The following is a 12,730-nucleotide window of genomic DNA, read 5'->3' on the forward strand; positions in this document are numbered from 1 at the left end:
TTCAAGGACATATTTGAAAAATAGGGATAGCTTTTGCATAAAGCAAGCCCGAGGTAGCAATAAAACCATCAGGAAACAAGAGTACTGATGGCGAGATAAGGAGGGTGACAGGAAGTAGTGTTTAAAATCCCATCAGACCCAACACCATGGCTCCTGATTTGTGAGCATGGGGGGCAAAAGTACATAGCTTGTAATCACTCTGGCAAGCAGCCCGGTATTATATGTCCAAGTACAGCTGTGTGTGCTCTATAAACCTAAAAATTCCACCAGTTGAAATCACTGTTAAGGTCATATGTGCTCCAAGTGTTGCATCAATCAGTTCATGGCACAGCCCAAACCGAAAATGATTCCGATTTCAACAGCAGAATTGTAACACCATGAAATAGTACACAGCAATGTAAACAGACAGACTGCAGCTGCACACAATGTATCTAAATGTCACAGATAACAATGATGACCCAATTAGCCAGACAAAAAGAAAGACATAGTATATGGTCCCAAGTATACAGAATTTCAAAATAGACAAAAATAAACCAGTGTTTATTTCAGGATAGTGGCTCTTTGGAAAGGAGGGAGGCTCACAGGGAAACTTCCAAGGTACTCAATAATATTCTGTTATTTGATTGGGATGATGATTTCATGAGTGTTCATTTCTGATAATTCATGAGGCTTCTCACTTTTATTCTATATTTTTCTATATTCATGTTATATTTCACCATAAATAAAAATGAACCTCAGTCTAGCACATTCCCACCAGAGAAAGTCTGGAAACAAGTCCACAGGCGTCCAGCCAGAACACGAGCGTCCAGATGCTCACTTGCTGAAATGTGGGCAAGTCTGAAACGCTCTGAAAAGGTCAGGAAGTTTAGGTTTGGTAAGAAATTGAATTTCCTATAAGAACTGCCCTGCATGGAAACAAAGCTGCTAAATGTCATCATTCTCTTACTAAATTTGCTATTAATCTATGGTTTTATCTTAATTTCGAAAGTGACACTGACCCTGAAACTTGCAAAAAGCTTATATCACTCCCATTCCCTTTCTTGGGCAATCAGAGTCATTGAGTTCAACCTTTTCCATCTCAGCCAAATGGACAAATGCACAAAAATACTATTTCAAAACTCCCACTGTCATTAAATTCTGGAATGTTCCTCAGTTACACTTTGTAGTATCATACCCTTAACTACTGCAGAGCTTCTCCCAAAACTGACCTCGATCCCACAAGCTCCACTCTGAGCTCACTTCCTCTTCTACTATGTCCTGCTATACACCATATACTGTATATATGGGAGTAAAAACCAGAAAACAGCCAAAGAACTTCCAAACACGGGCCTGGTGTGGTGGTATATGCCTGTAATCTTATCTATTCAGGAGGCAGAAATCAGGAGGATCACTATTTGAGGCCAGCCCTGGCAAAAAAGTTCCTTAAGGTTCCTACATGATATAGAATTATTGTTCTTATATCATTTTAGAAATAAGAAGGTAATTTCAAAAAACTATACTATTACTAAACCCACACATCCAGAGAAAAATATGGTAAAAAAAAATAAGGTGGAAATATACCATGTAGCCCTCCAACTTTAAAGTACTGCTCAAATATGAAGGATTTAATTAGCAACTGTGCAAGCAGGGTAGGCAGAAGGCACAGAAAACAATTTGAAAACAGGCCACCTATTTACAATGCCTTCCAACCAACTTAATGCATCACAATCCAAAGTCAGTGTTCCTTCAGAGTACAGGCATTCTGACTCTTGGACAGACATTCACGGTCTTCAGCCCACCTCCATCTTCAGTTCCAAACAATCCTGTCTTAGCCCTCTCCAGTCTTTTTCTGGGATGGCCTTCGCAAGCTTTCATTTTCCTCAGATTTCTAACTTGCCCCCATTAAGCTCAGTAGGTATTACATCCTACTTCCCGGGAGAGAAAAAAAGTTACTTTACCAGAATCTCCTCAAGTCCACTAAATTTCACCGCAAATCCCATAGAAGGAAAACAGACATCCACTGCTCCTGCACACCTTCAAAACTCCCACATCCTCAAGCTTCAGCCTTTCTTCCACCTGGGTGTTTTATCTATACCTTATAACAACACAACCAGAGCCCTCAGCCCAAGGTGAATCTATCCATAAGTGTGGGGATGCTGTCCTCTCCTGTCTTATCACACACTTTGCCTTCTCAACTGTAAATAAAATAAATGATTTGCTGTTTATTATTATTAAATACTATTTTGATTTTTTTGGTAGTACTGGAGTTTGAACTCAGGGCTTCACACTTTCTAGGAAGGCACTCTACCACTTGAGCCACTCCTCCAACCCCTATATCATTTATTTTTAAACTCTTTTCAGTCTTTTCCTCTCTGTTGGCCTTTTTCCATCAAGATTTTGTACTTGTTCCTTTCTACTCTCTTATCAATGTCCTTTTTAATGTTGAAATCATTTCAGACTTCCGGTAAATTGCAACATCAGTACAAAGAACTTCCCTTGACCTAGAGAATCCATTGCCCCAGTAACACTTCTTAAAACAAAAACATCACACACTACACTTAGTTGTTATGTCTCTACTGTCTCTTCCAATGTGGAACAATTCTTCAGGCTTTCCTTAACATTTCTAAATACTATAGTAGATTAAAGACTGAAGTAGACTTGCACAGCAAATGGGAATGCTCTAATGTTTCCTTATAATCAAAGCCCAGGGCTGGAGATCATCTGCCCAGCAAGCACAAAGACCAGAACTCAACCCTTACTGCCTCCAGAAGAAGGAGGAGAAGGAGAAAAAGAATTAAAATGGACTTTAGAGGTTGGGGATAGAGCTCAGTGGTAGAGTGCCTACTTAGCATGTACAAGGCCCTGGGTCCAATCCCAATCACTGAAAAAAAACCCTAAAAAAACCCCAAAAAACCATAGCCTATCTACTTTGGACAGTACCAACAAAAGTGGTCCTTTGTCTTCTTGATTGGGTGAACATGATGCCGCTTTGTCACATTGGTAAAGATAATCTTAATTAACTGAGATGCTAGGTTTGACTAATCAAGACACTGTCTAGAAGGTTTCTCTACTGTGTTTTTTCTCCCCTATAAACTAATAAATAGTTTATTGAGAAATGCTTTAGGATTGTATAAATATCTCATATTTTATACCACTTCTACCCTCCAGTTTTAGCATTCATTCATATCTCTTGTTTGAGTTACTTGTAACTCTAGTGATTGTCAAATGGTGGGCTTCTAGTTCCATCATTCATTTTACACCTATTAGTTGACATTCCACAGGGAGGGTAAAAGAAGGAAGTTAAGAAGGTGAATATGGTTGATGTATTCGCTATACAAGAATGAATATATAGTTTTTAAACCTGTTGAAATCACCATAAAAATGGGACTAAGGTAGAAAGAAGAAAAATAGAGGAAACGAATCAATTTGAGTTATAACACATATATACATGGAAATCCCTGTGCAGCTATCTTAAATGAACAAAAATGTCAGGGTTTCGTCTTTCTTTAACAAAATTGGAGAACAGGAGGGTAGAACAGGTCCTGCGAGAGGTGGGGGGAACCAATGGGAGGTGAAAGGAGGTGGGGAAAGGGTGTGAGAGGGTGAACGTGGTACAAATACTGTGTACACATGTATGTAAATGAGAAAATGAAACCTGGTGAAACTATTCCAGAAATGAGGAGGGGAGAATAAAGAATGTTGGAGGGGATTAATTCAAGTATGATATATTTGATATACTGTAAAAACTTTTGTAAATGGTACGATGTGCCCCACCCAGCACAACGATAAAAATAAATGTAAAAAAAAAAGAATTTTCCATTCGTTCTCACCCACTTATTCATTTATTTCTATCAGTGTCACTCAAGGATTTTTATTGTGTTCAATAGGTTATAATCGTTTACCATCACCATTATTTCGATGCTTAAATTCTCCAGATTTAGCCAGGAGGAGCTCTGCTCGGCAGCATCTGTGTCCTTTAAGGCATCACATCACTCTTGAGGACTTCCTAACTTTGTGGCACAGCAAGAGTTTTCAACTCTGGCCCCAGAATGAGTCATTTCTTCAAAGAACCCTGATTCTCATTTTAGTAGAGTGGTATTCAAGCGTTAAGAGATGCACGCTGGCTCTAATCACTACAGTACCACTCTTTCCAGGACCACTGAGAAAGGGTGAGGCAGGGTACGTATGAGGAAGGGTACGTGACAGCAAATCTGCTCTTCTTTCTAATTCAAAAAACAGAATTACCATCTGTTCACACACATACACACTTACATTTATATTAACTTCTGTATTTATCTACACATACTGAAAATCATCAGTTCACACTACTATCTCCAATGTTCCAGTTCCAATCCATTCTACCCATTTCTATATGTACTCCTTCTTTCTCCATCCACAGTGATGCTCCTCTTATATCAATGTGTTCACTTATCTGCGTTCACTTATATTGCCTGCACATAGCCAATCTCCTGACGCCCAACTGGCCACCATCACAACATGGCTCAGGTGTGGTTCCCAGTCAAGCATTTTAAAAGACTTGCTTCTATTTCCTGCCTCTACTTCCTCACTTTCAATCATTCATAGACCCACTGCAATTTAATTTCCTTTCTGGTCAAGGTAACCAGTGATCTGACCAACCTCAAGCTTCTTTCTGTGTTCTTCTCTAACAGTGAGCTCTCTTGTGGCATTTCATGCTCTTAACATTTCCTGCCTCTTAGAATACTCCTCCCTCTGGCTTCTGTGAATCCCCACTCAAACTGGTTTTCCCTCTACATCTTTGACCATTCAGTCTTATTTCCTCTCTGGGCTCCCCACTACCATCCTTATTTATTATGATTCCCTGAGTTTCTGTCTCTCTGTGTAGTCCTTGAGTTCATTCCATTTCATGGCTACAAACACCTATATCCTATTGATTAGCACATTTATATATCCTTTATCCAGTTCTAATTTCCATTTCTTTTTATTTTTTGTTTTTAAGACAGGGTCTCACTATGTAGCCTAGACTGACCTTAAACTCCTGATCCTCCTGCCTCAGTCTCCCAAGTCCTGGGATCACAGGTGTGTGCCACCATGCCTGGTTTCAGTTCTAATTCTTAAACTCCAGACCTATATGATGAAAATCTTGTCAAATATTGGTCCTTGAGTATCTCTCAATCAATCTACATAAAACACATTTAACACTGAAATACTTTAATTTCTACCCTTCCATCCCCTAAACCTGTTCTTTCTGAGAATTTAGCTCAAAGAACTAAATTATTCTTCCCAGCCCAAACTGGCAATCAACAAACCTTTATTAGCCCCTCTTCTCCTACCCCACATCGTTACACTTAAGGATGTTACTTCCCAGATCTCTTTCAAATTTATCCTTCATCAATTCTGCAGACCAAGCAATTATCACCTTCTGCCTGAATTACCACCCTAGTCTTCTAACTGGCCTCCCACTCTTGCCCTTCTTCCTAGCTAAGCTACACAATCTTCATGAAACACAAATGTGACCACTACTCCCTTCTTAAAAACCTTCCAAAGAGCCAGGCACCAGTGGCTCATGCCTATAATCCTAGCTACTTGGAAGGCTGAGATTGGGAGATTTGCCTGGGCAAAAAAATTCATGAGATTCCATCTCAACCAATAGTTGGGTGCAGTGTACTCCTGCTATTCCAGCCTACAAATGACACTGAGATTGGGAGGGTCATGGCTCCAGGCCAGCCCAGACAAAAAAAAAAAAAAAAAGGTTGTCAGATCCCATCTCAACAGAAAAAAGCCTGGCTATAGTGGCATGCACTTGTCATCTGAGCTATGGCAGGAAGTTTAAATAGGAGGAGTGCAGTCCAGGCTGGCCTGGGCAAAAAGTGAAACCCTGGCTCCAAAACAATAACTAGAGCAAAAAGGGCAAGAGGCATGGTACAAAGCCTTGAGTTCAAACCCCGAAACTGCTGAAAACAACAAGAACATAAAAACTCTTCCAAACATCCTCACCACTCCCAGGACAGCACAGTTCCTTTCAATGGCTTACGTGGTCTAGCCTGCGTTGATGACATTATCTCCTGTCCTTCAACTTCAACCTAAACACAACCACATTAGAATTTTATTCACTTCTACAAACACACATGCTCCTTCGAGTCCCTCTGCTTTTCTGCTATACTACAAGTTCTACTTGTCCATCAGGACATAGATATCACCTTCTCAGGGATCTTCCCAGAATGCCCCACTCTGTGCTTCCATAGAACTCGCCATTTCTCTACAGTGTTCATCATCCTTTATTACAAGTACTTGCTTAAAAAATTGTACTTTCAATCAGATTGTTAACATTGCTAAGTTCTCATTTAAAAAATGGAAGCAGTGTCTTATTCCCAGACCTATCATCAGTGCCTAGCATAGCAGCCAACACACAATAGGTGCTCTAATTATTAACTGAATGAATGAAACGCAAGGGTAACAAACTCTACAACAGCACATTTCACACACCTGCATGAATGCAGGTTGTGGGGCAATACACCTTTTTCACTGCTATTGCTGCTCAATTCATCTTTTTAAGTGGAATGAACAATGATGCGACCATGTTGTCTTGAATGAAAAAAGAATTAGTTGCCGCATAGAGAAGAAGACAGAAGTTCTTATTCTTTTCCTGTAACAAATTGGAATGACTTGTCACTTTTTACATTTTCATGAAGACAACAAACAACAAGTTATCATGTGAGACAGCACAGATCCTATACCGAGAGGACAAGAATAAATGTGATCATTCTGTTCCTTCAGACAAGTCCAGGACATTCTCCTTTTGTATTTTGTGCATACTGCACACATATGCACACCTTCACACTGCCTTGGAAGAAAAGTAGCATGATAGAACAAAAGAAAGATAGAAAATGAGCTCTTAAAGGCATATCTCACACTCAGGATGGTGTCTGGCCCACAGGAGAGGTGATTCCAAATGTGAGAGATGACACCAGAGGGCAACCTCCACCAACTATAAACACTAGAGCTTGACATCAGGGGAAGGAGAAAATCTATCAAAAGGATTGATACTGTTATTCTTTACTGTAAGACAGATCAAAGTTACCTTATTTTTACTCTCTTCATTTTACATATAAGAAATGGCACTTGAAGGATTAAGTAAGTAGCCTATAGCTAACAAATAATACGATATAGTATCCTATCTTAGTGCTGTATCTCAACTTAGGCAGGACTGAAAAATTAGAAAACACAAGTAGAAACATGTTATTTTAGAAAATGAAGATGTGGCAAAATAAATAAATAAATAAATAAATCAGTAGAAGTTAAAATTTTTTGGTTCTGGGGATTAGGAAGTAGGAATAAGAAGAGTTAGGCAAGGGAGTCCAACTTTTCATATGAATCCTCTAGCAGTATCCAAGCTTTAAAATTATACACATGTTACTTACATAAAGTAGGATTTTAAAGCACAGAAAGAGAAGAGCTGGAGGTGTAACTTAATGGTAGGATGTTTGTCTAGCATGTGTGAGGTCCTCAGTTCAAACCCCAGCATGGAAGGGGAGGTATGAGAGAGAGACAGAGAAATGAAAAAGCACAAATGGAGATGAGACTGTTGCAAAACAATAGGTAAAGTCTGATCCATTTAAAAAATATAATACATACATACGCCTTTGAATGCTATTACTCTGAATTGCAAGGTTATAGATTCTGCTGGTTTCTTATTTTCCTTCAAAGATTTGTATTGCCAATTTATCAGGAAATATAGTGTTTCTTTTTTTTCACAAAATAGTTTATTTTCTTACCTTGGCTGAATTTTCAATATTTAAGCCTCCATCCAGTTCAAAAAGAATTGTCATGTTGTACCCAGTTTGGTTTCCATGTCCATGAGGCCACCAAGTTTCCACAGCAATATTCTTTCAAGAAATGAGATAAGTCACTCCAAATAAGGTGACATATTTTCAGAAAAATAATATGACTCACAGCACTGTGTCAATTTCTCATATAGTCAAACCCAGAAACTCTGGGTTCTAAAACAGTATAACACTACTTACCTATATTATTCCAAATCATAGCAATGCACTAATAATATTTTAAAGTCAATATTCTGGAAGCTTGGCACAGATTAATACACCAAAATGTTAAGGAAAGAGCAGAATAACACGGGTGTTAAGAGAAACACCTCTTCCCATCTCTAACTCTCAAGCTTACATTTATCCTATACTCATAACACATAGAATTAGACTTGGAAGTGGATGCAGCCTAGAACTAGGAGTGTAGAGCCCTTACTTTATCTCAACATTTACTGAATGTTATTTTTCGCCATCATTTTTTTTTTTTTGGTCCACAATTATCAATCAGCACAATAGAAAAAGAAAATCCTTCTTGCCCTTACAATGAAAGAGCATGAGTTTAAAATTAGAATTCTACATGTAGAATAAATATCAATATTCAAAATAATTGAAAAGTACCAGAAATAATCACTGTACTTAAATATAACACAAAGAAGTTAGGTGTGGTGGCACGTGCCTATAATCCCAGTGCCCGGAGGCTGAGGCAGGTGGATTATGAGTTCAAGGCCAGCCTGGGCTACACAGTGAGAACTTGTCAAAAAGAAGTAATGATACATATTATATGTTATATGTAATGCATATAGTGAATTTTGGACCTAGGATACTACAAATACAGTAGAAAAAATTAAAATATAACTGGCTTCTTAAGAAAAGTTGCCAAATTAATCACATTTCTCCATTTTCTTAATCTTAAAATTTGAGATAATCAATCCTAAGCTCATACTCACACAAAATACATAAGAAGATAAAAATGGAGGAGAAAATTTAAAAAATGATTAAAGTAGATACTTTTTTTTCATATTCAGTCCCTTCTTTCTATTCATTTCTTTTGAATAGCAATTGCTTTCATCCAGTGCTTCTCAGGAAGTCCCATCACTCACCTTGTTAATTTTCACAACTAACTCAACAATCCTCTCCCCATGTTGAAGTTCAATGTTGTATGTCTGCTCTGTTTGTAGTTTAGGAATGGCTATGGTCACTCGACCACCAACTGGCTTTGAGCTGACAACATCAAAAGAAGACTCTATTTCAAGATTCCACTCCTGGGCAGTGCTATCTAAAGCATAAAGAGAAAAAAGGAAAAAAAATATATATATATACAATATGTGAGGCATTATATATATACAATATGTGAGGCATTATCCCCTGTATGCCTCAGGATTCATTGAAGATAAAAACCAAAGCAGCTTCTAAACCAGTAAATGCTTCACAATGCTGTCATAATAAGAAGTTCGGTGGAAATGTTCTTTTAATCTATAGAGATTAATTCTTCATTCTGAACAATAAACAAAATTATATATTTTATACAACCTTCCACTCTACATGGAAAATTAAGCAGTTTAGGTTCACAAAATGCAGTCTTAAATAATAAGTAATTTTCCTAATATTATTAGGTCACTTACCTCTTTTTGCTTGCTAACTTAAAAATGTATAGTTCTATTTCTAGTTAAGGAGAGGCCCATCTTATAATTAGGATCCTTGTCTAAAAGAGTTTCCTATCATATCTTTTCTAGCATCTACAAGTTACCATTTCTTACAGAACACCTACTAGCTCTCTTGGATGCAAGATAATTTCAAAAGTAGACAATGCAAGAAAAGTAGCACTGTGGATAAGGGCAGGAAAGGATTTATACATCATCCAGAATCACCTACAGAGTTCATCTTTTCCACTTTCACCAAGTTTGGCATCCTCTCATCCTGACGCTCTAGGCCTGAACAAGACAGGAACTCCTGATCAAAATATGTGGATAAGTAAGATGCCCATTCTCTCTACAACAGGATGCCCTCCTCAGCCTGAAGGCTCAGTTCTCACTGGCGTCCTGTGCCTGTGCAGAAGGGCATTCAGTTCATAGTTTGTTCAGATGACCTCAACCAGGAAGGCAACCCAGAGGACAGCAGAGAATGTGGTTCTCACCACTGACTCATTTTAAAGTTTTCCCAGACCAACTCAGCAAGGGTTCTTGATAGGAAGGAAGGAAAGGAAAAGAGGATGGGGCAGAAGGAAGGAAGAAAAGAAGGAAGAAAGGGAGGGAGGGAGAAAGAAGGACATATGTATCTGACCTGGATGGGAATTTGTAGGAAATTACTAAGCAAATACATAGTCCAAGTTAATGACTGCTGCTTCTTCATTCAAAAGATCAAAGAATCATTAAGACATCTCTAGTTTGTGCCCAAAATATTAGATTTTTAAATCTCAAAAGAAGGGCTGAAGATGTGGCTCAGTGGTAAAGCACTCACCTACAAGAAGCCCTGGGTTTCATTCCCAGTACTAGGAAAAAAAAAAGTTCTCTTAAGAATGCAGCTATTATATTCCTACACAGTCTACTCCTTTGTGAGGATGTGCAAGATATTACTAGAAAGAAGGGAAGAATGAAAGAAATGGATTTTTCAGTTGTCTAGAAGAAAAAAAAAGAGACACAGAAAGTAAAAAAATAAAAAGATGGTTGAGTTACACTAATTCAAGTGTGCCAATAAGTGACAAGAAGGCATGCTCTCAGACTGCATCCTAAGCCTTGCTCTAGTTGATTGTAATAAAGCTTCAAGTATCAATGTCACCACCTAGTCCTATGTTTGGCTTCAAGGGAAACTGTTCTTCCACTCACACTCACTAGGATGTACTGGCACGACTAACTTACAATCAAAGAAAAAGAACCAGAGTGTCAGAGGCAGAAGAAACTTGGAGTTTTCCTAGGTACTTTGCAGATGACAATTCTGAGCCCTGACTGCAGTCCTTGCTCAGGGTCTTCCGAGTTAATGGACAGGACAAGGACCCAGGCTTCCTGGCTCCATTGCTTGCTACTTCCCATAGGCTTCTTGTGAAGGTGCCTACCAAAAAGAACCACACTGATTGAAATTTGTATGTGAATGGTGAGGAAAAACAAAAGCAAAGGTCCCCTTTGCCTTTAAGAGTCCAAGTCCAATATCAAATACACGCAATGTGAAACAAAGCATTACGTGGTTCTGCAGCAACTCCACTCCTAAAAATACTATTTTTGTCCCTAAACTATATGAGGAGGGCATGAAAACAGCTTTGTGAGCATTTCTGTCAAACAAGTGAAAGACACTTCTTGAATAATTACTGCCAGTAAACCTTGACAGGCACTATTAAATATACCCCAATTTCAAAAACCAAAAAAAAAATGCTGTTTCTAATTCTGAAAATGCATTAGAGAAACAAAACATATCAAAAAGGTCACCCTCAGGAATACTGGGTAGCATCCAGCAAGTGGAAGTTCAGAGGCAGGGAACACTTAGGTCAGCTAGGGATGGATCTGCAAACGTTGGTAGTTTGTTTATATAAAATGAAAAAGATGCTTCATTTCGTTGGCAGAAAAAGCTATTCAAAGACGGCTGCCTTGATTAGCTTGGCCCTGCTGAGCTCCTGCAGCTCCCCTCTGCCTGCTCCTTCTTCCTGCATCTTTAATAAGACATGAAAAGCTGCAGGGAAATGGTAGTCCTGTGCATTTAAAGAAAGAGTAATGGTAGCATGCTGCACTGACCAAGTCACAGAATGTGTACATTCAAACACAAGATATTTTCATGGACTCTTCATTAGAATTAGAGGACAGATTTAAGCAGTTGCTTTTCAAAGAGCTAATAGTTGAATGGCCAAAATGGCAGGCTCAGTCAGTTACAACAGCTGTTTTTCCCCTTCTTCACCAACAGAAAGATCTTCTTACCTACTTAGCAGGACAAAAATCCTCAAAAAATGAAGTCAAGGCATAAAGACCCAGAGCAAAAAAAACCTTCAAAAGAAGCATAAGCCACTAAGTTCCAGAGAAGAAAATGTGTCTAAGTAACAATGAAGCTAATGAAAAAAAAAAAAAAAAAGATTATTCAAGCACCCTAACTACCCATAAAGATATTTCAAGGGATCTGACTGTTATTTTAGTGGAAAAGTAATTCAGAGATGAATGAAAAAGTCAGTCAAAAGGAATACATAGAAAAAAATGAATGCCAAACAAATAAAGTACCAAACTAACAAATATTTACTGTATTTTAGTATTTTATGTTCTGTATTAAGCCGTAAGTGAAGGGGTAGCAATACCATTCAACACAGGCCTCTGTTGGGCAGGCCAGCATCTAGCATGTCAAAGACAAGGTCATCTAGAATGAGGGAGGGGGTGCTTCAGGCTGAGATAGTTGTATATTTGGATAGCACAGGGGAAGAAGCAGCTCTGAGGTGGTGGAAGTGTCCCAAGCAAGGTCAGAGATCCACATGCCACTCAGCTCAAGAAGTGTGAAAGCATAAACAAGATCGATAGACCCCTGGCAAACCTGACTAAAATGAGGAGAGAAAAAACCCAAATTAGTAGAATTAGGAATGCAAAAGGGGAGATAACAACAAACACCATGGAAGTCTAGAAAATCATCAGAGACTACTTTGAGAACCTATATTCAAATAAATTTGAAAATCTAAAAGAAATGGACAGATTTCTAGATACATATGATCATCCAAAACTGAACCAAGAGGAAATTAATCACCTGAATAGACCTATAACACAAAATGAAATTGAAGCAGCAATCAAGAGTCTCCCCAAAAAGAAAAGTCCAGGACCTGATGGATTCTCTGCTAAATTCTATCAGGCCTTTAAAGAAGAACTGATACCAACCCTCCTTAAACTGTTCCATGAAATAGAAAGGGAAGGAAAACTGCCAAACACATTTTATGAAGCCAGTATTACACTTATCCCAAAACCAGGCAAAGACACCTCCAAAAAGGAGAACTA

The 12,730-nt window shown here is 38.5% G+C and overlaps 1 protein-coding gene across 1 annotated transcript in view; it reads right to left on the reverse strand.

Annotated features, from left to right (window-relative positions):
- Positions 1–12,730, reverse strand: part of Manba (mannosidase beta) — an 88,302-nt gene that overhangs the window by 48,491 nt on the left and 27,081 nt on the right. Inside the window, exons 6-7 of the mRNA XM_020158587.2 lie at positions 8,882–9,057; positions 7,734–7,844 (exon numbers count right to left, since the gene is read on the reverse strand). Coding sequence (XP_020014176.1) covers positions 7,734–7,844; positions 8,882–9,057 — 287 coding nt within the window. The remainder of the gene's footprint in view (positions 1–7,733; positions 7,845–8,881; positions 9,058–12,730) is intronic.

This window comes from Castor canadensis, chromosome 9, assembly GCF_047511655.1.
Source record: "Castor canadensis chromosome 9, mCasCan1.hap1v2, whole genome shotgun sequence".
Lineage (NCBI taxonomy): Eukaryota > Metazoa > Chordata > Mammalia > Rodentia > Castoridae > Castor > Castor canadensis.